This window comes from Aythya fuligula, chromosome 2, assembly GCF_009819795.1.
Source record: "Aythya fuligula isolate bAytFul2 chromosome 2, bAytFul2.pri, whole genome shotgun sequence".
NCBI lineage: Eukaryota > Metazoa > Chordata > Aves > Anseriformes > Anatidae > Aythya > Aythya fuligula.
In genome coordinates this window covers 44421556-44449145 of record NC_045560.1, presented here as the reverse complement: position 1 = coordinate 44449145, position 27590 = coordinate 44421556, and the positions used below count along the sequence as shown (strand labels likewise).

The 27590-nt window shown below is 44.4% G+C and overlaps 2 protein-coding genes across 2 annotated transcripts; both read left to right on the top strand.

The window, feature by feature from the left end:
* The first annotated feature begins 4171 nt into the window (after positions 1–4171).
* On the top strand, positions 4172–20918 carry ENTPD3 (ectonucleoside triphosphate diphosphohydrolase 3). Its single transcript, XM_032182186.1, has 10 exons — positions 4172–4217; positions 6478–6598; positions 9553–9670; positions 12377–12527; positions 13277–13436; positions 14965–15195; positions 15620–15892; positions 15983–16093; positions 17297–17434; positions 19443–20918. Exons 2-10 carry the CDS (start codon positions 6479–6481, stop codon positions 19674–19676), a joined length of 1536 nt encoding a protein of 511 aa, XP_032038077.1. The 5' UTR covers positions 4172–4217; position 6478; the 3' UTR covers positions 19677–20918.
* A 3356-nt stretch (positions 20919–24274) lies between these two features.
* Positions 24275–27219, top strand: RPL14 (ribosomal protein L14). The gene is made up of 6 exons (XM_032183049.1): positions 24275–24336; positions 24550–24651; positions 25211–25305; positions 25971–26070; positions 26439–26492; positions 27027–27219. The coding sequence occupies exons 1-6, from the start codon at positions 24334–24336 to the stop codon at positions 27111–27113; spliced, it is 441 nt and encodes a 146-aa protein (XP_032038940.1). The 5' UTR covers positions 24275–24333; the 3' UTR covers positions 27114–27219.
* Positions 27220–27590: the final 371 nt, after the last annotated feature.

The following is a 27590-nucleotide window of genomic DNA, read 5'->3' as shown; positions in this document are numbered from 1 at the left end:
CAAGTTTCCTGCAAAGCTCTGTGAGCTTGGCTTGCAGCTTGAGAGCACAGAGCAAGAAGGATGGGAGCACTGTTACTCCTGGAGAGCTTCTCTCCTTACAACAGTGTAGTGAGACCATCCAACACCCTCTCCTGCAGCAGCAGCAGCTAGTTTGGCTTTCTAAAACTAGGGCATAGGCAAAATAGACAGAAGGCTGTGTATTTCTGCTGTTCCAGCAATCCGCTGCCCTAATTATGTGATTATTTTGCCGCTGCCTACAACTTGTCCTGGCTCATAAGCATGTGATCAAGGCTGTCCCTGAGGGTTTTTAAGTGATTAAAGCAGCTCTTGATTCTTTGGACAAGAAATGCAAGGTATAAAGCTTTAAGTCTCAGGAAGGGAAATAAATAGATTAAAAAGCATTTGGTTTAAACTCTTATCTGTTTTAAGACCTCACAAGAAGATGATGTGGACTAGAAAACTTTTATCACAGTCATGTGTATGAGACAACATTCAGAAACTGCATCTGAGACACTTTGTTAGCTTTAGAGCTGTGGTAAAGGAATAGAAACATAAACCAACAAGTAGATGTGTAAGGAATTTTGAAGAAGCCATCAGGGAAACTCTGATGCAGAAAATGCACTGCACATATCCAGACATTCTTCAAAACAAAGAGGGACAAAATGAACTTTTATGCCCTAGCTGTGAATTTGATTTGTTGTTTTTTGTTTTTGATTTGTTGTTTGGTTTGTTTTTGGCCATATTTATAGAAAACTAATGATGCTTTTAAAGCTGATGAAAAATTAGTTTTGTAACTGTGCACTAAAAGCAAAAAACTGCATCCTTGAACTCTGAGGAGAATCACATTCTTCTGACATTCTTCAATATGTAGCTTACAGATGTGGTTGGTGACTTCCTTGCTTGAAACCCTAGGATCCTCACCCCATAAATTAGCCAGCTAACAAGGTGTACAGCTCTATGTAGAACGTTCATCTCAGGCAATCAGAGAAAGTGCTTTTTGGCTTTGAATAAAATGTTAAGCATGTGATTGCCTCAGAAACTTCCTTTAATTTTCTGTAGTTGTGTCATTGACCAGACCCCTGCTGCACACAGTAGTCCCAGATCCATAATTTGGCTCTGCCTGCAGTTCTCACAGTTGATCTTGAGACAGAGAGGTGAATGTGAACAAAGCAGGTCTTTGGGCGCAGCAGCCTAGTGAATGAAGTGTCTTTACAACACTGGTGAAAAGTCTCCAGGAAGATTGACAGAAGTGATGAACTTGAGCTAAAGGACATCACACACTTTGGCTGATATCAACACAAAGCGTAAAAAAGGCAGTGAAAACTTAGGAAGAATGGGAGAGCCCCTCTGTTTATTGGACCTTGCAAAGCACGCACAGAAACTGGGGGTGGACCTTGTTCCTATGAACCGATGAGGTACCAGGCAAGAAGACAAACTCATCTTATTGCAACCACCAGTATCTTCGTAACGTCCATTATTATATTGACATTTCTCTCCATTTCACCCTATCTCTCTCTCATCAGAGGATATTTTGAGACCTCTTAATATTGCACCATCAAACGCTGTATGAGTGTTGGAACAGATGCAATTCTGTGGTCTCTTGAGATGTATAATCATCCGTTCCCTCTGCTGCTGTGACTGTACAGGGAAATGAAGCAGTGTCTGCTGCGTATCCTGTGTAGATGTGATATGATAAATGTATTGCAAAAACGTGTCTGTAATGAACACTTTATTCATGTCCACAATATTTTAGTTTCTGGAGATTTGTTATTGATCATAGCAACTAGTATTCATCTGTGAATCTGACAATATCAGTCACTGTATTTTAAATCCACATATTTGTGCTCAATGGTACCAAAAGCAATAAACTTTTCCTCGGGGCTGTCAGCAATCCAGCTCATTTGTCATTTTTAAATGGACACCTGAGATAGATTCTGTCCAAGCAAAGCAAATCAATACAGTCAGTTACACTAAATGTATTAAAACAAGGATACTTGAAGGGGGAAAAAAAAAAGTTGTTGCAGCAAAGGAAACGATGGAGAGGTGTGCATGCTACAGGCATGGTGAAAGGTGGGGAAATGGCAGCAAATTTAAGCTGTGCCTTGGGAGTGAAGAAGGGATGGAGGATCAGATGAAGGGAGCTATAAAAGGAAAGGTAGGGCTAAGGAAGGAACTGAAGAAAAGCCAAAGAGATAGGCTTAGGAAAGAAAAAGAAGACAAAGTAGTGGATCTAAGATGAGCCCTGAGCTGAATCAGAGGAACTGGTCAAGAAACCAGTTACCTACCATGCCACAGATGCTGGGCTGGCCTGGAGGGGAATCTTGCTTCTAGACCATTTGATTTAGGACCACTGTTCTGGGCTCTAAAAGCAGCTGGGGGATTTTACAGCTCATATCACTTACACTGCTATCCTGGCTTTAGCACAGCAATAAATGTCACAAGAAAAGCAGCTTGTGCAACAGCCAAGCTCTTGCAAATGGTGAAGAAAGAAAAAGAATCTCTCATACCTATTTTTATGGAAGAAAATGAATGCTTTGGAAGGTCAGGTTTTACTTTCTTTGTAAGCATTACACTGTGGTCACTGGTGGAAGGAGGTTGTAGAACTAGCTGAAGTGATGGTGGATGCCAGTGCTTTATTTTTTACTTCAAAGTGTTTTCATTTGATGGTAGCAAAAAGAGTATGCTTTACCATGGGGTTGTAAGCAATCCAGCTTCTCTGACATTTAAAAGGGACATTTGAGACAGATTCTCTCCCAGCAGAGCAGACTAATACAGTCTGTTGGACTAAATGAATTAAAACAAATGTACTTGGATGGAAGAAGAAAAAGATGCCTTGGGAAGGGAAATGGCATAGAAGCAAGGAAGTACATGTAGCAGCCAGGGAATCAGGATGGATGGGAGGCTTTGTCTTTAACCAGAAATAGCCAAACTGATCTGTGAAGATCACCATTAATCCAACTTTAATAACATGTTGTGATCAAAAGAAATGACCTCTGCTCCTAATCGTAAAGCTCAGTAGAGCAGAGGTCCTGAAATGGGTAGGCTATGCAAGGAACCTTATAGGTGAGTCACTAGGCTGCAGCTGGTTGCTTGTTCTCCTTTCTTTATTCATAAATCAGAGATAGTGTAATTCATCAAGATCAATACAAGGAAAGAAAGCAACTGAGTGTATTTTTATTTTATTTTATTTACATTATGTGAATCTGAATCCGAGCGGAATAGGCAAATGATGACAAAGTGCTTAAGGTATCTCAGTGTGATTCCAGAGCTCGTGTCTCTGGCAAACCCATCCTCTAGGCTGTTGTGTGATCCCTGTCTGGAGCTGATCACACAGGTCGGACAAGTGATGGGAGCCTCATCTTTGTGACACTGCTTTTACACATGCATCTGTGTCTGTGCTAACCCCGCTGCTCAGTCTAGGTTTGGTGAGGAATCCAGCAAAACTACAAACCCAGGGGTGCTAAAATGTTTGAACCTGAATGGAAAGGAAGCCTTGAAACTGTAGGGCTGCCGGTTTGTGAGGACTTAGAAAAATCCTGCTGAGGAAACACTTGTTTCCTACAGAGAAGGGAGGGCTATACCCACAGCGTCACCTCTAGGCAGCACACTCCTCCTGCCTTTGCTCTGGGGCAGAACCCAAGAACATTTAGGGACACGCAGCTCCTTAAAGTAGTCAAAGCCAGATCTATTTCCGGAAAGAGGGCAGCAGCTGGAGGGGAAAGGGAAATTTAATTTTATTTATTTATCTTTCCCTGCGAGGGCCGGGCGGAGGGGCGGTTTCCCGCCCAGCGGCCGCCCCGCTGAGGGGAGGGAGATGGCGGGCGGGCGGGTTCCCCCTGTGGGCTCTCCCCTTCGGCTCCTTCCCTCGGCTTTTCCCGTGCAAAGGGGGAAATTTGGGGCTTTGTCGGAAACCACAAGCGGTGCTCGAAGCCTTCTCACCCGGGGCGGTGAGCAGAGGGAAAGCTCAGCGGGTTCGGCCTCTCCCTTTAGGCTCCGTGTGCTTGTTTCACTTCTTTTCTCCTCCTCCTCCTGCTCCGAAGGCAGGTCTGCGAAAGCTTCTCTCGCAGGTTTGAAAATGCTGTGGTTTGGGTTTTTTTGCATCGCTTGAAAAGCGTTCACCTGCAGACCACTTCTAAATAAACGCTAATGTCTGCGTATCTCCAGTTACTGTGTGAAGGAAGGTACGCTGCTTGCCCATCCGCCCTATGAACAAACAGGTCAGTACCTAAAATAAGCGGGTTTGATGTTACAGGTAACTCGGAGGAAGGGATCTCAACATATAATATGCACTGGCATTCGTACAGATGTATATTTAATCTGGTTAAACTCAAAATGTTGGTGGCATGAAGTTTAGTCAGCTTTCCTTTGCATTCCTTTTGCTTGAACTGGGGCGTAGAAAATGATCTTCCAGTATATCTGTGTGGTCCACGATACTCAACTGGCTGTGAAAAATACACGGCTGTGTTTCTGTCTTGCTTCAGGAGAATGTTTTAATAATGGGTTTCAACTGCTTTTTGATACTTAATTGAAATCTTATTTGGCTTTTTGTTAGCAAGCACGGGATGTTAGCTCCAGCGAGCTACTTGCCTTACACCTCTCTTCAACCCCTCTTTGATACCTCTGTAGATTTCAGTGAATGCAATAAAAATTACTGTGTTGCCTAGGATGTGTGAGACCTGGGTGAGGCTAGCTGAAGTTGGGTGCAGCCCTGCACTTCTGACCCAGTTATGTGAAATCTTCCACCGACGTGGGCAGTTCAGATGGTAAGGTGTTACCTGCGGGGTGACTTCAGGAGGGCATGGAGTGTAAGGTGTCCTCCTTCTGACACAAAGCCTACTGCTGAAATGGGAAAATACATGTTATTCTCTGATGAAGTTGTCCTATTTGTCTTGTCCTACTAATGGGACAAGATTGTAGGAGGAATGTCTTAAGAGAAGCTCCTTTACCCAATATGCTCCCTATCAGAAAAGGTTTTTGAAATGAGAAAATGTGTCTAACGAAGATGAATCCCAATACAAGGAAAGCACGTGATAAAAAGGATATAGCAGAAAACATCTCAGCAGTCATCACGGGTGTTCTTGAGTGTTAATAGTATAATAATTATAATTGCTTCTCTCTTTAGTAGTGCTTTAGTTTTTCAAAGACTTCTTTGCCCTGAGTTGTTTTTTTCCCCCTTGATAATAACTTTTCTTTTCCAGCACTGTCAGTGCTTTGATCCAGGAGTGAATGGTATAAATTAGGTTGCAAGTAGGTAACTTCTCTTTCAGTCACCTTTCAATTATGGATAACACAGGCTGAAGAACTCACAGGGCTTAGAATATGGAAGCTGTGTGAAGAAGCACTTTATTCTGCCCTTCTTCCTCGGTCCTCTGGCTCTGGTTGGAGCTAAGGGGACAGACGATGTGCTGCAGGTACAGTGGGACTAACGGGATGCCAGGACTAACCTGATATTTATATGCCAAAGTAACTAGTTTCTGGAAATGAGAAAGACAGGAAAGTTCTTCTTTTTGTGTTCCTCTGAAACTTCAATGCTTATCACCTACCACTTCTTTCCTCCTCAGCCCTGTGGAATGTAAAAATTTTTAATACGGGGTTTTCAGACTTGAAGGCCTTTTGAAGTGAAAAGCTGTCAGGCTAGGGACATGCAAAAATAAAGGATGAGTAGGAATAACAGGAAACCTCAAATGCATTTGAATTCTGGAAAACATTTCTAGAGGTTATAAGCACCCTTACCTTCAGTGTGCATGCTTCGTGTCACGTTTACATTGGTCTAGTATAACTACACTTTAGATTTATGTAGATTCAGTGCTTTTCATGGCAAGATTTTTGAGTTAAACTGTATATTTTTACTTTTTGAGTAGTACAGAAAGATAGTACCAGGCTCTGCATTAATACGTGTACAGACATACACACAAACCTACTTCATGATTGCATTGGCAGTTAGAATAAAGATGCCTGCTTCGATGTTCCTGAAACCTTCCTAGTTTCTTGCTAAAACAGCCTGTATCTAGTACAGACCATGACCTTGCATCTCTGGCAGGAACCTGCATTCATCTTCATTGAGCAGCTGCCAGCATCGTGTCTATGTGGCTGTGTCTCTGTCACAGGCACACGTGGGATGGGTGAGGGTGCTCTAGCCCCAGCCTGCCCGTTGCCCTCATCTCCTGAGGCAATAGCAGGTGGGGAGCCTGCATCTACATGTCGGCACGGTGGGAGACGAGCAGACTGGCAGCTAAGGATGAAATCTGGCACCACGGGTACAACCGTACGCACACCCAGACAATGGCAAGTTAGTGATAGCAAAACACCAAGCAGTTCTTGGGAAGAATTTTCATGTAGCACAATTTACATTTTCATGTAGCACAATTTATTTGATGCAATGTGATTTTTTGAGGAGTCTTGACTGGGCCCCATATCTTAAACACAATCACTGAATCCTTTCACATTCCTTAAGCGTTTCCCCTTTTGTTGTTACAGGATGCTCACCAGAACTCCAAGCGTTGTTGCCCAGGTGTTCCTGCTCCTGAGCATAATTCTTGTCATTGCTATTGCAGTGATTCAGATAAATCAGCAAAAGATCCTCTCCCCGGGGCTTAAGGTAAGCCTTAAAATAGGTAAGGAGAGAGAACAATGTTTTGAATTGATATTTAATAATGTTCCTTTCTAAATGGCATTTTAATGCGAGTGACTTTACAGCCACAAATTAATGATTCATCACATCTTTGTCACGGGAAAACCGAGGCTGAGATAAAAAGAGAATTGGCCAAGATGACAGAGTAAGTCACTTGCAAAGCAGGAAAAGCATTCCTCGGTTCAGTGTCTGTGATGCCTATCGCACAAAGGCTTCTCCAGGACTGAAAGGCCAAACACAAAAAAATGCCGCTGCTTTTTATTTTTTTTTTGTCTGAGATTGGAAGTAGTTTTAAAATAATTTTGAAGTTATTTGAAGTATATCCTGGAGTTGAAATTCTGCTCTCAAACACAGCTTGAGAGGAAGGTTGTGCTGAAATCATTGCAAACCACTCCTGAGGCTCATAAAAGCATTCAGGCTGTAAGTGTGCATTTTCTGATTTACCACACGTTGGGACTTGCTGGCTATTGACAGAAGCAAAGTAGCTTCATGAGGAGGGGCAGAGCAAGCTGAAAAAGACAAACACAAAGAATCTGGGAAGTAGGTTCAGGCTTTGCCTTGTGCTGCAGATTCTTCAATGAGAGAAAACTGAAGGCAAAGCTGTAGAAAGTGGCCTTCTGGAGCTGTTCAAGTGAATATCCCTGACCTGTTTTGGCCACAGCCAGGTTGGTTGAGTGGGAACGGTGTAAAACTGCCTGTGAGGCCTCACAGAAGTGCTCACACAGGGCATTTTGCATTGGTTCAGGAAATTGTACTGCTCTTTGTGTTGTAATTTTGTTACTTTCAGGAAGCAGGATGGGAAATGCAGGGGAATCCTGAAGCAGGAGGATGGAAATGGGTCAAAAAGCCTCAGGGTTAGCTGAGGTAAAAATATTATTTTCCAGCTCTCCTTGGGCGTGATAGTTAGCACTAAAAATAGCCAAGTTAAAAGCTTCTGGTTGGCACTCGGGGCTGACTGAGGCTGGATTTAATTAATAGCCCTTGAGTAAATTTACCATTAGTGCGTTATGTGTGTGCAGAGCGCTCATCTGTCTGTTGAGGAGGGGGAATACGCCTCAGGTGTCTTTGCTCGAACAGAACCTGCCGGCCTAGCGGATTGATAGTGGCCGAGGAACCTTTTGCTCTGTGGTTGATCGAGTTAAATACCAGCTGGGTAAATACGAGTGAGATTTTCATTATCCAGCAGCCCTCTGGGAGACAGGCTGATATTAGAGGTGACGCTGTGAGGGCCGTGAGTTTGCAGGTTTACGGTGGGAAGCCGGGAACTAACGAGGTGCAGAGGCTGAACGGTCTGCCACCTGGAGCAGCGACCTTCCTCGGTCAGATCTGAGGCTCTCCGGGGAGGCAGTGTGATGAAATGGATCGGGCTGCTGCTGCTGCAGCTGCTGATACTGCTCTGCAGCCAGATGGAGGCTCTCATTTTGCAGTATTGTTCGGCTCCTTCTGTCTTTTTTTAAAAAAAAAAAAAAGAAAAAATGCTGACTAAGAAATGAGCCCTGTTAATGTGCACTTCCTACCAGTCAGATGATTTTGGAAGAGAGGGACAGCTGAGCTTACTTTCGGGAATCCCAAGGGGGATAAACAAATTTGCAGTTTACTTCCACAAAATCCCAGAAGGCTGGGGTGGGATGGGACCTCCGGAGGCTGCCTGGCCCAGCTCACTGCTCAAGCAAGGCCACGTGGTGCAGGTTGCCCAGGGCACATCCAGGCAGATTTTGGAGATCCAAGGAGGGAGACTGGGCAGTCTCTGCTAGTGCCCCATCACCCACACAGCACAGAAGTGCTGCCTGGTGTTCAGAGGGAACCTTCTGTGTTCAGTTCATGCCCACTGCCTCTTGTCCTGGCACTGGGCACCACCAAAAAGAGCCTGGCTCCATCTTCTTTGCAAAATCCTTTTAGGTATTTATCAACACTGATGAGATCCCCCCTGAGCTGCCTTTTCTCCAGCCCGAACAGTCCCAGCTCCCTCAGAGGAGAGGTGCTTGGGTCCTTTCATCACTTGGTAGCCCCACACTGGACTCTCCCCAGTACGTCCAGGGCTCTCTTGTACCAGAACTGGACACAACATTGCAGGTGCAGCCTCACCAGCTTTCCTTCATGCTGTTTGCCTGCCTGGTTGCCAGTTTTCTGCTGCCACAGAAGGAGGGGAAGAGGGTAAGAGTGATCTGGTGGGCAGTGGAGTGAGATGGAGAAGCCTGTACTTTAATCCTACAGAGAGCCCACGGGGAGAGAGAGCCTACTTTGGGCAGGTCACAGTAATGTTTTTCATTTATTTCATAAATAAAAGTGGCATAATATCAATTCTCTTTCCCTCCCTTGTTGTCTCGCACTCTGGCACAGGCTGTTTTCAGAGCTAGACTCTCAGGTGGGCTGCCTAAGCCGCTCAAAGGGAAAGGTTTATGGCAGAATTAGAAAAGAACCAGGCTTGTTTCATCAATCTTCTCGTGGGCTATTACACATTTTTACCTCTCTGCTCATGACTTTATGGATCCCTGGGGCACCCTTGAATCTAAAGCCGGTGCTTAGGCACCAAGCCCTTCGTTGCGCAGCGAGTGTAGTTGGGATAATGGGAAAGCAATTTGCTGCAAAATTGGGTCTTAACACAGTGCTATAAATGTGTCTGTGTGGGTTTTGGACCCGATGCGGAAAGGAGATGAGCACTCTCCATTCCCAGTGCATTTGTGATTGAGGACATGTAGCATGCTCTTTGTGTTACACCCTTTGTTTTGCTTCTCTGATGGATTTCTGCCTAAACACCTGACGCTAGCCAGGTAAATATTTACTCCTGTAAATATTTACAAGAGTGTGCTTGCACTTCCTAAAGGGTTTGATGAAGAAAAGTACGGCTGCACACAGGCCCTTATGGAGTCACTGTTTGCCTCTTGTTGCTTGTCTCCTAAGCTGTTATTTTTTCTCCCCAGTACGGAATAGTTCTCGATGCTGGATCCTCACGGACTACGGTCTATGTCTATGAATGGCCAGCAGAAAAAGAAAACAACACGGGAGTAGTCAGCCAAACCTTCAAGTGCAACGTGAAAGGTATGCTCGGACTGCAGTTCCTTGTTTCTTTCTAGCCTCCAAGAAGAAGTTAGCTGAAAGCTTATATTGCTTTTTGTTTTGTTTTGTTTTTTTCACTGTGTTTCCTTTTCAGTGCTGGGGAGCAAGCACTTCAGACTGTATCTGTATCTCTCTCTTGTCCTCTTGAGACAGTAGGGTGCTCTAATTTCCAGTAGGGTGCTCTGCTATTAAAATTTGACAAATTAGCTTTTATTTTCCAGCGGTGTTAGTGGTGTTCAAAGAAACCTTTGCTGATTGAGTCAGGTTTCCTAGAGAAGCAGGGCTGGTGCAGTTTATCTGGCGTTATTCAGCGATTACTTTGAAAGAGGCAGCTGAGGGGGGGTTGTGCAAGGCACGCAGAAGCTGAACAGGAAGAGCTTGTCCTGGAGCTACGGAGACTAGAAAGCTAGGAAGCGTCTAATGAAATTATCAAGTAAAATAGCTCCATTGCAGAACTGCTTCTGACAGGATGTTGCAGCTGTGTCAGATATCCCTGTGTAGGTGGGCCTTTGACTCAGGAAGACCTGGAGTTGTGCGGTGCAGTTTGTTGTGGATTCCTTCATCATAACTTCCGAAACTCTTGGTCACCAGATGGCTCAGGCACAATCTGCCCTTAGGGAAGCCAGGTTGGCTGTCAGCAATCACCTCTTTATTTTCCATGTGCCATAGTTTACTTTCCAGGAGAATCTGCCCCATGATCCTGCTGGGCATCTCAGCTGGCCCCATAAAGTCTCAGTGCAAGTATTGTTGATCTCTGCTAATAACTGTGGCACTTGAGGACATTTTTTTCCTTCTCTCTGAATCATAATCATGTAAAATCCTGCATCCTGGTGTGTGTTTGGAGGTGGATGTTCAACCTGCAGCCCTGGGGGTCCATAAGTAGCTTGGGGATGTGCAGGAGCAAATGGTTTCGTAACACTGCCAACATTTCTATCATCAGCATTAAGCACCTGTGGCCATTCTCTGCAATTTTAGAGCAAGGAAAGGAAAACAAAAGTAATATGCAGAGAAGAAATGTGCTGTCACGTGCCTGGTGGTGTGTCCTCACAGGCTGCAGGAGTGGCAGCCTGCCTGCCGAGGTGTTGCCTGGAGGGATAGTGGTGTGAGAAAGATGCACAGAGAAACTGAGTTACTGTTCTCCTCTAAAACTGACAGAGCAGTTCTTTGTGAATTGGCCTTAATTGCTTTAGGTTTTGTTTTTACCTTGAGGGGGAAAACAAAACATTGCAAAACAGAGGAGTCCAAGTTGCTGTGAACTGCCCTTGTTAGTTTCTGCCCTTGTTAGGTACTTCTGCCTTGTCTGTTCAAGCCAGCCCCAAATGAAAACCCTCTCATTATCTTGCAGTTAGCCTGTCCTGGTCAGGCCCTAAGCATCAGCAAAGCAGGTGCCTGCCCAGAAGAAATGGTCACAGCCCCGTGTCCTGCTCTGCCTGTTCCTAAACCAAGAGACCCAGGCTGCTGCCACCAAGAGGGAGTTTGGGGGCTGTTAGATGACAGCAGCTGCTGCCGAGTTTTCCTCTGACAGCTATTTTTCCAGCTTGAGGCCTGCCTGTGCTAGATTTAAAACTTTTTAAAAGCCTTATTCCAAAGCAGGACTGGAATATCTAATGAAGACGTGGTGATGTCTGTGTGTAAATTCATACTCTGGAAGGAGAAGTGGTGGAAAGTGGAGGCTGTAGAGTCTCCTTTTGTATTTTTTCCTTTATTTTCTTCTTTACCAATGCAGGGGCGCATGTGGCTGAAGAGAAAAGGTTCCTCATTTAACTCGGAGAGCTGCCCTCTGCTTAGCTTGGGGTCGGGCTGCGGGGAGGGGTGGCTGTGGCGAGAGAAGTGGATGGGGATCCGGCAGGGTTGTTCTCCGTGTGGGGCAGTGGCTCCGTGGGAATGCCTGGGGTTTCCCCGTGCGCCGCTTCCCGAGCTGGGGAAATTTGGTGAGGAATGTTGTGATTCACACCCGAGTTAAGCCTGAACAAGTTGAGGTCCTGCTGGTCCTCGGGGCGTTGAGCAATGGAGGAAAGCCTTTGATGTCAGGTGTTGAAGCAGGGACGCTTTGCGCTGACTCACTCCGGATATTGTAAGGCCTTGGAAGCTGGGAGGGCTGTGGAATACCAAGCACCAACCTGGACTTGTACCTCCGGGAGCCCAAGAGCCTTTTGTGTGCATCTGGGAACTTCACCAGCAGTTCCCTGCAGAAGCCTCTTTGTTTTATTGTCAGCTGAGAGCAATGAGCTGTAGAGGTGCCGTGGTTCCCACAACAACTGCGGCAAAACAGGTTGGGAAATCTTCGCCTTAGGTTGTGGAAGGAGGGATTTTCTCTAGTTTGGCAGATCAGGGGGATTTTACGTTCATTAGACATCTTAGTTTCTACAACATCTGCCAAAAGTAAACCTATTTTCCTCAGGAATGCAGCACTATTGCCATTATGGCATTAGATGGTTGTACTTACATATTTTATATACCATTTATATATAAAATGCAAGCAGTTTCAAATGTCTTCTCTGTCTCACCCAGCTGAGCCAGTCACGACCCTGTTTATTCCTGAAGCAGCCCTAGCTTTCCGCCACCCTGTCCTTGTTTACAACTACAGGAGGAAAGGTGGAGCCTCTTTCTCATCACAACTGTTTGCATAATTAGGCTAATTTGGAGTTGGCAGAGCAGAATGCAATCAATCTACTTGTTCTCTTTTAGGCCCTGGTATATCCAGCTATGAGAATAACCCAGGAGCCCTTGCCAAACCCCTTGATGACTGTCTGAGTAAAGTCAAGGAGCGAATCCCCGTTCATCTGCATAAAACCACTTCTGTTTATCTGGGGGCTACAGCTGGCATGAGACTGCTGAGGTATCGTGCAAACCTGAACTCCCCTGCATGCGTCCTCGCGTAGCAGGCTGTGCAGAAAGGAGGAGAAAAATGTCTTGGACAGGTTTCTGTCCACTGGAAATTGCTCTTTGGAAAAGGAAATGGAGCCCAGCCAATTGAATTCAATTAATTTTCTTTATAGGGAATGGAGGGCTGTACAAAAGGGGAGGGCTCTGCTGTGCCATATTGAAAAGAAATGCTTGCTTTACTCTGGAGAAGGCAAGCGTTTAATTCTCTCTTCCAAAGCTACCTTAAAATCCAGCGTTGTGTAAGCAGATGATGTTTGTGCCTGTCTGAGGGCAGCAAAAGCAGCTTAAAGCTACACACCGCAGAGGTTTCTTAGCGTGAATGCGGTGTAATGGGGCTTTTGGGGTCTCTCTGTGGTTTTAGCCATCGCACAAACTGTGTTTTACATGTTTGGTCTGTGACTGAACAGAGTGGGAGGAAAAATTTAGGGCTGTTCCAGCTCAGTTCACTAAAAAGTGTGTGTAAGAAACAAAATACCCATGAGCTCCTATGATAAAGAGTGAAGTTGGTACTCAGTGGGTGAGTTGCCAGCTTCAGTGAGGCTGGGTACCTGGCTGTTCCCTACACTAAATGAATGAAGTTCCCTTTGGGCTAAAACAATGTCCATTTTTTGTTAGGGGCTTCTTGAATTTCTAGTTAGTGAGGAATAAACATGGAATTGTCTTTCTAGATGCTCAGTGTCTCGTGTTTTGTGACTCGCTTAGGTTGCAAAATGAAACAGCAGCCAACGAAGTCCTTGCAAGCGTTCAGCACTACTTCAGAGCCCAACCTTTTGAATTTAGGGGCGCGCAAATCATAACTGGAACAGAGGAAGGGGTGTACGGATGGATAACAGCCAACTATTTAATGGGCAATTTCTTGGAGGTGTGTGGAAAAAAAATGCATGCTTTTCTTTTCGCTGTTGTCTCTGTTATAAAGGGAAAGCTTCATTTGTAGTTTCATGTATATAGAGAGAGGGAAATGCCTGTTGAAACATGAGCTGTAACTAATTTCACACTGTAACATCTTGTCCTGGCAGTAACTGAACAAAGCAAACGTAAAGGATACGATGTGACAGGGATGTGATACAGGTAAAATTGTTGAGCCACAAAGCAGGGCTCTTCCACAAATGACTTCAAGATGCCTCACACAGGAGAGGAGTTGCCTTGCCCTTAAGTGCATTGGTATGTTAAAATGTGCCAGGTGATGACTGTCAGGCAGGTGCTCCATGGCAGGCAGCGTTTTCTCTGGGATTTTTTTCATTCCCAGTAAAAACAGTCCCAAGATGACCAGCAACTGCTCGTCCTGTCTGTGTTTATGGCAGTCGTGTGCTGCTCTTAGCATTATTGTGCTTCTTCCAGATAGTCTTGCTAGGCTGTCATAAATTTCAAGCAGACCCCTGGGTGTTGCTCACTGTCTGGGCAGCATGGTTCCTGTTCAGTCCTGGCCATTAATAAGCAGGAATTGGGTGCTGGTGATCCAGGTGATAGCTCATGATCAACGTGCTGTTGGTTCCCACAAAATTAAGAAAAATTACATTAGAATCATGTGTTTTGGCACAGCTTTCCTCATTTCATGCAATAATGATGGCTTCGTCAACGTCAGGGCGGTGCCAGTCTTCCACCACCTGAATTTTAATCGTGACAAGAATGGTGCTAAGAGTGGAATTAGGCTGGGGGCTGTTAAAGGGAATCTTTCACTGTAGGTTTTTCTCACGAGCATGTTTGCTAGTCCATAAAGTTTCTTTTCCCTTCTTCTGCATACATATTACCCTCGGTAAATAATACTACCGTAAATAAGGAGGTAGATAATGATGCAGAAATATATTCTGCTCTGTGGCTGTGTGGATCGAATAAAGAATTTGGGGAATGTTTTGGGTAGCAGGGAGAAGCACCAGCTGTGAATGGATGAGATTTATTGCCACTGCAGCTTCAGTGAAGGAAATGCAGATTAGGGGTTCTCGTTCCTTTTGACTTTGATGGAGATTTTGTTTGACTACTGTTTTTTTTTCACCCTATTTTCATTCTCTTTTCCTGTGTGATCTTTTAGTGTTTTATTCCTTTAATAATTCCTCTTGCCTTGAAGCAAGCAAATCTTCATGCTGCTTCCATCCAGATTTGTTCAAGATCTCACGGGTACCCAGAGACTTCAATTTCCTGCATTCTAGTACAGATATTGATCTGGCTAGTGCTTTGATTATTGTGCTGTCTTCTTTTTCCATCTTTCAACCTCCTTTTACTCTGTGAAAGTACATCCCTCACATCTAAAAAAACACAGAGCTAGGATTTTTCAGAAAGGACGAAGGACAAAGGGTGGGGGGAATCTAAAATAGTTAAGTGAGAAGTAGAAAAGCTCGAAGGGAGAACAAGCAGATGATATTTCTAATTAGCTTTGCTTTTCTTTTTACATGTAGAGAAACCTTTGGAGGACATGGGTCCATCCATACAGAAAGGAGACCATGGGTGCCCTGGACCTTGGAGGAGCTTCCACCCAAATTTCATTTATCCCGGAGGTCTCTCAGGAGAACTTCAATAGCACCTTGCAAGTGAAGTTGTATGGTTACAACTACAATGTCTACACTCACAGCTTCCAGTGCTACGGGAGGGATGAAGCAGAGAAAAGGCTTTTAGCATTGTTGCTCCAGGTCTGTTTGAGACCCATTGCTGTGATGCTCTTGCAGCCATTTGCTAATTGTCCAAGAAGGTTCTGAGGCTCGTGTTCTCTTCCCCTTGGTGAAGTTCAGAGACCCCAGTAAAAGCTCTGTGGTGCTTACTCGTGGACAAATGCACTTAGGCTTCAAAGATCTTTGAATTTGTTAAAATCTGGTTTGAGTTTTGTGTCATTTAACAAAAAGACCCAACAAGTCCTGTAGGTGTTTTGCTGATCTTGCCAATGCGTTTTTTGGGGAAAGGAGTTTCTATGAATTACGATGTTCAGCAACATTGTATGGATCAGCCGTGACAGAGAAGAGAAGAAGAATACATGCATATGTGGGTTAAAAGATGCCTATAGCTATTGTTCCAATAGGTCTTTCTTGCTTTTGAGTTGCCTTTATTGTTTTCCTTCAGAAATCAAGCACCAGCTCCAGCGTGGAAAATCCGTGTTACCCTCGGAATTACAACACTGCATTAACGGTGAAGTACTTTTGTGGCAGCCTCTGCACACAGTCCCTGAGACCAGCAAATTATTACCCAAACCAGTCAGTGAGCTTCCGTGGAACTGGAGACCCAGGTCTGTGCCAGGAGATGGTTTCGTTATTGTTCAACTTCACTGCTTGCAGGAACCGAGAAGATTGTCCATTTGATAGAGTCCATCAGCCAAAAGTTAAAGGGAATTTTGTGGTAGGTTTGCAAACAAGCATTTCTTTTTTGAGCTTTTGATTTCTGTAGTTCTGAAAGTAACAGGCCTTTTCATCTACTCCTTTTCCATAGGCTTTCTCAGGATTCTACTATACAATTAATGCTTTGAATTTATCCGATCATTTTTCTCTAGCTGACTTCAATACAAGTATGTGGTTTTTCTGTTCACAGAACTGGACCCAGGTACGTCGTTTTCTTTATTTTTTTTGTATCTGTGAAATAGAGAGATAAAATAGACTGGAAAGTATTCAAAACTTTTCTGATCTATAGCAATGTTAACATTTGTTTTCCCACTGTGTTTCAAACCATGTGGTATTTCTGGCATGCTTAAAGCTTGGAAGAGGTTTGAAAATTCCACTCACCACAACTCTAAGCCGAGTTTCTGGGCTGTAGCGAAGCATGGCCAAGCAGTGCATGCTTTTTCCTGTTGTGATCTCTGAGCTTTATACATCTGAGATGTCTCTGAGGAAGCAAGGGGTGCTGCAGCTGAATTCACACTTGGGTGTAAATTTATGCATTTTGGGGAATTGGAGATTGCTGTGATAGAAGCATTTTGAAGGCTGATAGAACGGGCCAGCTTAAACCTTAAAACAAAACTTAGCTAGACATTCATTAGCAACACATTTCAATCGCACACATTATCAGTGTTATCGCTATATATTCGAAGCACTTAGCAGCTAACAATTGTGTCCTGTGTTATCAACAAGCACACAGAACCACAGAGCTGATGCACTGTAGGTGGAACGCGAGCTAAACGGGAGCTAATGCTGCCCGCGAAGAACTTGTTCTGGTGGAAGGCAAATTGATTTCTCATTATCATCCCTGCAGAGTTCATATGAGGAAAAGACATAGCCTTTTTCTTTTCTTTTCTTTTTTTTTTTTTTTTTTTAAACCTAGAGTATATTGATGGACCTGTTTTAAAATTGAAGGAAAGTGCCTCAGATCACCAAGCAGGCTCCTTGTTTGCATTCATTTTGTTGCTGGCATTTCCTGCTGTAATTTGCCATCATCACAGCGTGATAGCTGACTGCCACATGCAAGGTGCACTCCATCTGTGATCCTCTTTAAGAGATTTGTGGCTGCAGTTTACTACCACAGTTTTAACCACGCTGTAAAGATGACATGGAAAATTTAGGAACCATAACATCCTCAATCTTTTATCTGCAGTTTATGTTTATTTTATTCTATTTTATTTTTCCACCACATAAGCTATGTCACTGTCTTTGCACACTAAATCTTTATGTCTAGTTGCCCACGGTTTTACTTGCTGTTTCTGAACAATGCAAATAAATTTGAGTTAGAATCCAAAGTATTCTTATTTATAAAAACCCCAAAGTATTTATGTTTCACAATTTACGTGTTTAAACAAACCCCTTTTGCTTTCAGCTCCAATTCATGCTTCCTAAATTTGAAGAAACATATGCTAGATCCTACTGTTTTTCAGCCAATTTCATTTACTACTTGCTCGTACATGGCTACAACTTTGATGAAGGAAATTGGGCACAGATACATTTTCAAAAGGAGGTGAGTAATAATCATGGCCTCTTATGGTTACTTTAATCTAAAAATGTTTAGAAGAAGACCAAAGATGCAGCAGCTACAAAAATATAATGGTTGTAAATAGCCTTTATAAACAGTTGTCAAATGTTTGGCATAAAACAAAGCCACTTCTCAAGCCTCGATACCAATTTCAGTGTGGTTTCAGAGGCTGCAATATTACTTGGTGATGCTGGCTAGATTCTTTTTAAAAGCTTTAAGAATGGGTCGAATAATACTGTTTTAAACCTTGCCCCAGTTTGTTAAAGTACTGGCTCGCTCAAGGCCTGAAACACCTCTCCAGTCAAGGTCAGTGAGCTAACCCTGCCAAGCTGAACAGAACTCCCACGTTTCTCTCTTCCCTGACCTCCAATTTTCCTCCTTAAAAAAAAAAAAAAAAAAGTATTTGGGGTGAAGTAGTATACATCCATTCTAAAGCTACCTCTGAGAAATCCTTCCTTCCAAATCAGAAGGCGTGGCCGCTGGGTAAATCTGGCTGCTACATCAGGAAGCGTCGTCCCTACAGTGCTCTGGGACTCCATCCTTTCCCCTCTGCTGCTGTACAGAGCATTCTGGTAAAACCCTCTCCCAGGCTGCCTCTTGATCTCCGTACAGTCTGGAGATGCCTCAGCACTGGCACGTGAAAACGACAAATGAATGGTTGTGGATCTTCACGTGGGAGGCTCTTAAATGCGGGCTATGCTGACAAGCTGTTGCCGAGAAATCACAAGCAGTGCTTTCTGAACAGTCACACTCGATTATTGGCATACCGAAGAATTAAATAGGATTATCTAGACTTATTTGGTCCTCTAGAGGGGTGTTCAACGTTTAGCCCTTCTGCCAGGAAATCAGCGAAGCTTACTTTGGGATCTTAATCTGGACCAGGAGAAGGGTGGGTTTGTAATCTTCTTTACATATCTTTTGTTGCCCCCAGCAAGTGGGAGCAGCCAAACACGGCAGTATTTTGCTGTATTTTGCCAAGACTGTAAAAATACTGAGCAAAAGGAAAACCCAAAGGGCTTATCTGAAATGAACACTCCCGTTACCCACAATTTGCACAAGGGAAATCATGAATCTCCAAGAGGCAAGACTGCATCCTCTTAATCAGAGCTGCCCCTCAAAGAACTGAAAATAGTAAGATTAAGATATCTCTGAGATGGTATATTCTAAGAGAATATATTGAGAAGCGTGGAGAGCTTTTTGGTCTTTGCTAAAAGCATATTTGCTTTTAGTTAGTGACCACAAATCAATGAAAGAATCTTAACCAATGCTAAGCTCTGGGCCAAATCTAGAACTAGATGATTTGCAGAAGTCCTGAACCCCATAATGAGAGCTTTTTCCCCTCTCCTAGCAATGAGGAATTACCTCAGTCCATCTCACTGCTTTTCTCAGTCATATTTTAGTTCCTGTTGCTGTAGCTTTCTCAATATCAGTTAAGCAAAAGGTATTGGGGTACACATCACTACAGAAATGAGCTAACGTTATAGGCCCTAATGGTCTGCTTCCTACAACCAGTAGCTGACTGGTTAAAACAGTTCATTTAAGACATTAACCTTACTCAGGCCTCCTCTTTGTCCATGTCAGTTGGACTCTTTTTTTTTTTTTTTAATTATTTATTATTTTTATTTGTTTGAATTAAATAACATTTTAGGATTTGGCTGAGATGGCTGCTAATTCTAGGAATTAACACAATAGTTCTGACGTGTTTCATGCACAGAACATCCCATAATTGGCTGCCTGCTGATGTATCACACATCCTTGCTCCAGTCCATCTCATCTCATACCTGTGTCTCATGTCTTTAGCCCAGTGATCATTACTTTTTTTTTTTCAGTTCCAGAAAATGCTAATCTAAAGTGGTTCTATATTTCTCCATACACCCCACTATTATTTTTTTCTCTGATAACTTAAAAGACAGTTGACAGCAGGAGCCGTTCAGCTTTTGGAACCTCTCTTTGAACATTTAACGGGACTGGGACTCTTTTATCTGTATTTCAGGTTGGTAACAGCAGCATAACCTGGTCACTTGGTTACATGCTGAGCCTCACAAACATGATTCCAGCAGAAAGCAAGATGATCCAGCTACCTCTGAAACCTCCTTTGTTTGCTGGGCTCCTCATCCTCCTCACAGCTACGGCCCTGTTGTGTCTTCTCTTCCTTGTTTACGTGTGTATCGTGTCACGTAATCAGAAGGACATCAGTCGTGTGGAATACGTGTTTACTCCAGAATGAGTGAACTTGACTACAGGCTGAAAGAAGAATCTTCCATGCCATGAAGTTCTGTAGGACTTTGTTGTTGAAGAACACAGGGAGAGGTTAAGACAGGCAACAAGCCCTGAAAAGACCAGAAGCGTAAATAAAGGAGACAAAAGGCACTCAGGAATCTGTGATATGGCGAACTGGAGTGCTTTTGAAATGTTTTGGCAGTTGTTTCTGTAAAACTAGTTTGTCCAGTGCGAGGCAGATAAAGCAAGGGCAGCTATGCCACTTTGCTTGTTGAGGTTTAAATAGCCTCTTCTTGTCAGGTCTGTCTGAATTTTTGCCCATTAACTCCGTGCTAACAGGTAAAATCAGATGGGGATGTACTGGATCAATGATGGCAGTTGTTTAAGATAAAACTGAAGAGTGAGTCAGTGAAAACTGTGGGAGAAGAGAACGTTGTGGCTGTTCTCGTGTAGTGCTGACACAAATCCCCCAAACAATCCAACTTCTGAAACTGGAACAAAGGCTGGGTAATCACACAGACCGAGGGGAACAGCACAGCTGGGACAGAATTGTTTTTATTGCTATTCCAAACCGATTGAGCCCCGCCACATGAAGGTGTAGTAAATTGCCAACATCTGCCAAGCCCATGTTAAAGCTGAGCTATATTTTTGGTACCACTGAGACCTCAGAATGCCTCTGTGACTGCACTTAAGGTTTGCTTTGAAGGCGGAACAAAATCTTTTCAGGCTTCAGTAATGAAACCTAATTTAAATGCATCGCAGTTACCTCCAGAAACCTGGAGTGTTTTTAGTGTCTTTTTTTCTCTAATATCCTCAACAGAAACATTTCTTGTAGTTCCTCCTGCCGGCTTGTATTTCCCGTGGCCTGTGCTCTCAGTTGCAGTCTGTACCAGCTCATCACGTACGTATCATTTTGTCTGCCTTGGATCTTCTTAAGCATTAGCATGAGTACGCCAAAATTTAAGCCCTTCATTCCTGGCCAAGAGGATTGGGAGCCAAGCTGTAGGCCAGCAGAGCTCCCTTTGTGTAGCGGGTTCAGGAACGTGTAGCTGCAGTCCCAGCTGCTGCCCTCAGCTGTAGTGCCTTCATCAGCCCCTCCACAGTGTTTCCACCACAATTTTGCCTCCTGGTCCTTCACGGGCAGTGCCTCTTTCCTCTCTCTGACTTTTGTAGCTTTGGCTTTCCTCAGCTGGCTTCTGAACAAAGCCTCCGAAAAGACTCCTGTGTCATCTGCCATCTCTTCCACTGGCACAGTGTTTTTATTCTGTTTTTATTCATTCCTCTTAACACTGCCTTGACGTCATCTGTGGAGCTGTGAGGGGGACGTTTCTGAAGGGCTTTGGAGTTTCATTTTGGCAATGAAGAGATTGTTGTGCTGTTCAGGACCTGCAAGAAGAGAAAAAGCACCTCCACTTCTCTTCTGTCCTTCTACAACCTCCTTTTGCCCAGGTTCACTACCTGCACGGAGCTGCGTTCACCCACCATATTCCCCCAACTATCCTACAGACAGCCGCTGCCAAACGTTTTGATACATCCCTCCTTTTCCAGCCTCTCCAGGATTGCTCTCCTCTTCGTGTATTTACCCTTGCATCTCTGCTTCTCTGAAGGTACGGCTACCCCTTTCTTGCACTGAAATTTTCAGCGTGAGGAAGTGTAAACTAAAAGGGAGGTTGCTGTACTCAGCATCTATTGGGAACTGGCTAAAGCCACGAGTCCTCATGGGTTGCAGCTTCCACGCAGATATTTTGCATGTAAGAGATCTTATGTGCTGATGCGTATGCTCAAAATTCAAATTAACATTGAATGATGAATTCTGGTGGCATATTGGCTGTTTTCTATCCCGACTTCAAGTATTTCCAGTGTTGATTTGGTTGTGAGACGCTCAGAATTCAGCCTTCTTATATGCCTTTACTGTATCGGTGTGACAGCCACCTGATTGAGAACTCAGCCTTGTGTCTCCTACCAGTTTTAGCTGGGAAAGTTGACAAGGTTGACCTTCAGCACCGCTGTAGCTTGCAGCTTCTTCTCAGCCAGCACCACGATCACCGTTCAGTGTCACAGCAAAAAAAAAATTGCTCAGACACGGCCAGCTTGGCTCTCCTTGGCTGTGGTGGCTACGTCTGGAGGAGTGGTGGAGCAGTGGGGCTGGTCGCCCTACCTAAATCCGCCCCGATCAGCGGGTGTAACACCCGGTCACCTGGAAATGAACAGGTCCCGTGGGGAGCCAGTGAAGTGAACAGCGTTTACAAGCATGTACAAACTCCAGCTCGTGTATCTTTTGTACTCTTTACTGCTTGCTTACAAAGATTAATAAAATAAAATGGTGAAAAGCTAAGCCAACTGGACTTTTTTCCCACCTTTTGCCAGTCCCGGTACTTTCACATCCTGCCAGACAAGTTATTAGAGTGACGGGAAGACTCTGACAATAGCAATTTTCAGAGCTTGCTTCAGAGGCACTTCCTAATTAGCACAGGCAGTAGATGAAGACACAAATTGATTACAAAAAGAATCCTCAAGTGTTGGGAATAGGGACGGGAATGTGTAATGTGAAGCAGAACTTTAAGCAAGCCCCAAAAAATTAATCCACCAGAAGAAACAGCTGAGAGAGGAAATACCCACGGACATTTCTGAAGGGGGAAAAAGTGAGAAACTTCTCCTAAAGCAACACGCAAACGTGGCAAAAGAAAGCAGTAACTGGTAGTGCATGGCATAATTCAGCATTGATGGAGGAGAAAAGCCATCAAGAGAACAGAAAAAGAAAACCACTGAGTGTAATAGTCAATCATACCCCAATTTAGGGAGTTCTTATTTATTTTTTTTTTTAATTATTATTCAATTATTTCAGAAACAATTTATGTTCAGTTGAGTGGAAATGAAGATAAATATATCACAAATTGTGCTCGCCTGTACTTTATGTGTTTTCCTTCTGTGCAATAAGAAACACAAAATCTGACTTTGTGATTTTTGACTCCGCTGCATTTTTGCTCTTGAATTGTTTCCATTGCTTGGTGTCCGGGCACAGCCCAACTTTGGTGTTTTCTGTGATGCCTCTTCTATGCGTTTGTGATCCGAACAGGTGCAGGAGCGCACCCGTGCAGGTTGGAGTTATGCAGAGCAGATGCAGCCCTCACGTACTCAACAAGTCGTCAGTGCAATCACCACTGGCATTTGAGTCTCTCTGCCGTAAAACCAGCAGAGATCATTAAAAAGAGCAAGGTTTTAGGTAGCCTCCCTTCCTTCCAATTACTAAATCCCAGCAGGTTTGTTGCACCGAATGAGGAGAAGGATTTTTCCGGATCACTACAGAAGAGAAGAATCCAAAAGCCATTACCTACTGCCTCGACCCAGAGCAAAAATAATGGGATTAATACAGGCAGTAAAGTATCACTATCATAAAGCACACAGTGAATTCTTGTTGTAATGGTATTCTAGATGGGACTTTCAAACATCCCTGATGGAGTTAAGTGCTCTTTAATGTTTTTATGATCCGTTCCCCAGGCGCTTGCATAATAAATACAACAATTAAGTGCATTTTTTTTTTACCTGCTCTATTTTACTGTACAAACAACATCATACACGCAATAAACACTGCACCTTTAGACAGCTCACACTTCCTACAGCCCAGTTGGGATATTTATTTCCACTGTTGACAGCAGACCTCGTGGAATGCAGGTCAGACCGACTTGCCATCTGCGATCTGCCGTACGTTGTGCTTACACTTTGCTGCTCTGAAAAATTTCCTTACAGCAAACGCTTTTGGCCAAAATCTTTGGATGCTCTTGGGCTGGTCACGCCTCAGGACACCTCTCCAACTCGATCATGACATTGGCAGCGCCACTTCAACAGTGTCAGGCTGGGGAAGACCCGTTCTGCAGGATCGCCGAGCGTGCCCTTGCATCTTCACTCTCTAGGAAATGTGGCAAGAGGTGCGGAGAGATACAGTAAGAGCAGCCCAACGCTTGTCTCTGGGGGTGCCAAGGTCCAAGAAGAGAACGAATGCATCCTCCTGGCCACCAGGTGACACTAAACTGAAGCATAAAGCTGCTTTTACCCTAGGAGGTTGTCCTGAACACGCTCTCCTACCTACAAGTTCATTCTGCATTTCTCTATGGTGCCTAGGGTAGGGCAGTGCGTACCGCCACGGAGCCATTCTTCCAAATTCGGGCTCAGCTCTGCACTACGATACGAAAACATACATAATTTATTATTATTTTTTTAATCTATGCCCTTGTTAAAGCGCTCTGCCTTCCGAAGAGCAGGGTCACTTCATCTAGGGGTCTTGGTGGGGCACGTTCCATTGCACTCTACTATCTTGGTATCATCTGATATCTCCTCCGGAGCTCAAACCCAACCAGATCAGCCTCTGGCACAGCACGAGCACGTCCCCTGGCTGTGCTGCGTCCCTGCAGCACCACTCTGCCATCGGTGCCACCCCTCGGGGGGTCCTACCCCCAAACTCCCCCTATGCCCCTATAACCCAAGACAGTAGCACAGCCTCCATTTCCCGCGCCGCCTCGCGCCGGCGCGCCGGCGCCACCTTAGCCACGCCCCCCCGCCTACAGAGTGATGATGCGGGCTGCGCGCATGCGCAGTGCCCCCTCCGCCGTGAGGGCCCATCCGGTGGCGCCGAGCCAGCCCTTTCCTTTCTGCCGCCGGCCGCCATCATGGTACGGGCGGGCGGTGCCGGGGCCCGGCGGCTTCGGGGCTCCCCCGCGCCTCAACCGCCGCTGTGGGGGCCGTGAGGGGACCGTGAGGGGGCCGTGAGGGGGCCGTGAGGGATGGGGCGGCCGTTAGGGGGGTGTGGGGGTCGAGGGGTGTCGTTAAACGGTGACTAACGGCTGCCCCCACCCCCCCCCCCTTCTTTCTCCTCCGTCCCTCAGGTGTTCAAGCGCTTTGTGGAGATCGGGCGCGTCGCCTTCGTCGCCTTCGGGCCGCACGCCGGCAAGCTGGTGGCCATCGTGGATGTCATCGACCAGAATAGGGTGAGTGGAGTGGGGGGGGGGGGTCCCGGCACGCTGCCCCTGCGCTGGGGGTGGGGGAGTGGTCGGAGAGTGGTCCTGGGGAGAGGGGTGAGAAAAAGGAGCAAATGGTGAAAAAAATGAGGTTTGGGAGTGTTCAGTGTGGGTGAGAGGGGAAGGAGCACGTGTTGGGGCTGCCAGGGTGAGCGCCGCCCCGTGTGGGGCCTCAGAGCACGTGGCTGATGGGCATAAAGCTGAAAAATGCACAAGATCACCCAGGTTGGAAGAGACCTCCGAGATCACTGAGCCCAACCTCTGACCTGACACTAACCAGCCCTCCACTAACACACATCACTGAGCTCTACGTCTAAACGCTTTTTAAAGACCTCCAGGGATGGTGACTCCACCACTTCCCTGGGCAGCCTGTTCCAATGCCCAACAACCCTTTCCATAAAGAAGTTCTTCCTAAGTGGCACTTACGTGTGCTGAAAATAAATGCTTGATCCTGGAAAAGCTAAAAATAAAAAATAAAAAAAAATACGAATTATGAGATTAAAACCAAACATTTTCTCCTCCTTTCCAGGCCCTGGTCGATGGCCCCTGCAGCGGTGTCAGGAGGCAGGCCATGCCCTTCAAGTGCATGCAGCTGACTGACTTTGTGATCAAGTTCCCGCACAGGTGAGTGTTCGTTTTGTAGGCAACAAGCTCTCACTTCACTCCTGAATTATGTGATCTGATGAAGAGCACTTGTACGTTGTTAAATCAATGCATTAGTGTGTATGCAGCTAAAATTGGGCAGACTGCGTTAGGACAGTTGAGTACGTTTAAGTTTTCATTTTCACTGCTGGCTAATAACTGGAGAGAAGGAAACAGCAGACTGGCCTAGGCAACTTGCAGGTAGGTGTGGGCTGCAAGGATTTTGGGGAAGCAGTTACAGTAATACTGGGCAGCTTTGCTTTTGCTGTTGCACAGGTTGCCTTCAGACATTAAATAAGTTACCTCCCCGCAGAGCTACACTGGAATTGTAGGAGGCCGAATCTGCCCTCTTCTCTCCAGTGTAGGTACTATTTAAATTTGTAATTTAGAAACAAAAAATGTTGCCTCTGTGATTCAGGAGTGTTGCTAGGAGCGTTAATATGCCTCTTGAAATCACTTATATGCTTAGTTCTAGCAAAGCAGTTACATAAAATATTAATCAGGCCACAGAGAGTTATGTGGCATTGGCTTAAACTAGGCATCTGAAGGAATGTAGAGGGATGATCTTGGGTGTAATTTGATGGACTAGCTTTAGAGATTCTTTTTTTGGAAAGACTGTGAATATAACTGTGACTGTTGTAATGCAGTGCTCGTCAGAAGTGTGTGCGACGTGCCTGGGAGAAGGAAAATATAAATGAAAAATGGGCAGCAACAAGATGGGCAAAGAAGATTGAAGCCAGGGAAAAGGTACGGAATTTGATTGGATGTGTAATGTACTTTGTACTGCTTCTACTCATGAAAATTAGGTGCTGGTAAATTATGTATTTTTTGTTGCTTAGATTAAAAAAAAAAAAGGTGTAGATTAAAATCTCTATCAGTTTTAATTTCTTGTAGTTTTATTGTAAAGGTTTGTTTTGTTCAGTGATCACAACTTGTAGCTTCACATCCTCGCTTCCCAGTGAAGGCCTGTAGTGAACCCCTGGTAGGTGTGTAGCTAGACCTTGTTTGCAGATGCTCAGAGTTACTTGTGGAATGTTTTGAAATTCTGAGTTTTATAACTTATGCATGTGTGGATCAGAGCCTCATTTTTTTTTTTTTTTTTTTTTTCTAAACAGAAAGCCAAAATGACCGACTTCGATCGTTACAAGGTTATGAAAGCAAAGAAAATGGTAAGTGCTTGAGTGTGGTTTCCTTACAGGGTTTCTGCTTGTAGGCTTCGCTTTAGAGTCATACACAGATGTTAGTAGCCTTGCTTTTACAGTTGGTTGGCACAAAGCATGTGAGTGCCTTGAATTCCGATGGCTCTTGGGCCACCAGTTCAGTCACTGATCAAAGCTGAGTTGATATGATCTGTGCATCGGTGTTCCTGGTTATAGCTGAGGAAGGAGATGAAATAGAATATTCTTGATTGGCACTGATAATATTTCATTCTGTAACAAACTCCTCATTCATAGGATATCGGGATGCCCAAGTTGCCAGCCAGTGATGTTGGCCACTTTGTAGAACAGTTTTAGGTAGGATTTGACACTTAGGATGTAACACACGTTAAATCTTTTAACATAACTAAAATATAATCAGGTTAGCAAAGGGTGATCATCAAAAAGGGCAGATCATGAAAGATCAGAATTAAAATCAAGGAATAATACTTTTGAACTGTTAAGAGTCTTCATTTTGATTGATAGTATTTTTGTTTCTTCTTGCAGAGAAACAGGATCATTAAGCATGAAATCAGGAAGCTCCAGATGAAGACTTCTAAAAAAGTCAAGAAGACAGAGAAGAAACAGAAATAAAATGAGCTTCTAGTTATGTTTTACTTTGTGTCCATGTTCTGATTCTTCAGAAATGACAAATGGATATAAATTGTAAACATAAGTTCATTTTGCTCCTGACCAAGAATTGTCTGTCTCGTTTATTAATGTCCCAAGGGTTGGGCTCAAGGGTTTCTCTGAAGCACACAGGAATGTTTTTGTCACGTCATGTTGACCATACAGTCTGTGCTCAGTACTCTGTGCTCAGTACTGTTTGAAATATTTGCATACTTTGGTATTCAAAATAGTTCAGGTCCTTAGACATTTTTAAAGTAATCTGCTATTGGATAAACAAAATTTCGAGCACAGTCCTTGGTGTGAGAAATGATCAATTAAACCAATTTTTCTGTGTAATTTCAGGCCAATTGGAAATGCATCTTCTGGTTAGAATGCAGGTATGTCAGAGCTTGAGAGATTAACAAATTGCTGTTCTTAACTACTTAAAAAAACACATCCCAC

Bases quoted from the DNA above. Each gene is read 5' to 3' on its own strand.
- ENTPD3 (XM_032182186.1), top strand. From the start codon at position 6,479: ATGCTCACCAGAACTCCAAGCGTTGTTGCCCAGGTGTTCCTGCTCCTG. The intron at 6,599-9,552 runs GTAAGCCTTAAA...TTTTCTCCCCAG, and splicing joins TCCTCTCCCCGGGGCTTAAG to TACGGAATAGTTCTCGATGC. The intron at 9,671-12,376 runs GTATGCTCGGAC...GTTCTCTTTTAG, and splicing joins CTTCAAGTGCAACGTGAAAG to GCCCTGGTATATCCAGCTAT.
- RPL14 (XM_032183049.1), top strand. The intron at 24,652-25,210 runs GTGAGTGGAGTG...CCTCCTTTCCAG, and splicing joins ATGTCATCGACCAGAATAGG to GCCCTGGTCGATGGCCCCTG. The intron at 26,493-27,026 runs GTAAGTGCTTGA...TTCTTCTTGCAG, and splicing joins TTATGAAAGCAAAGAAAATG to AGAAACAGGATCATTAAGCA.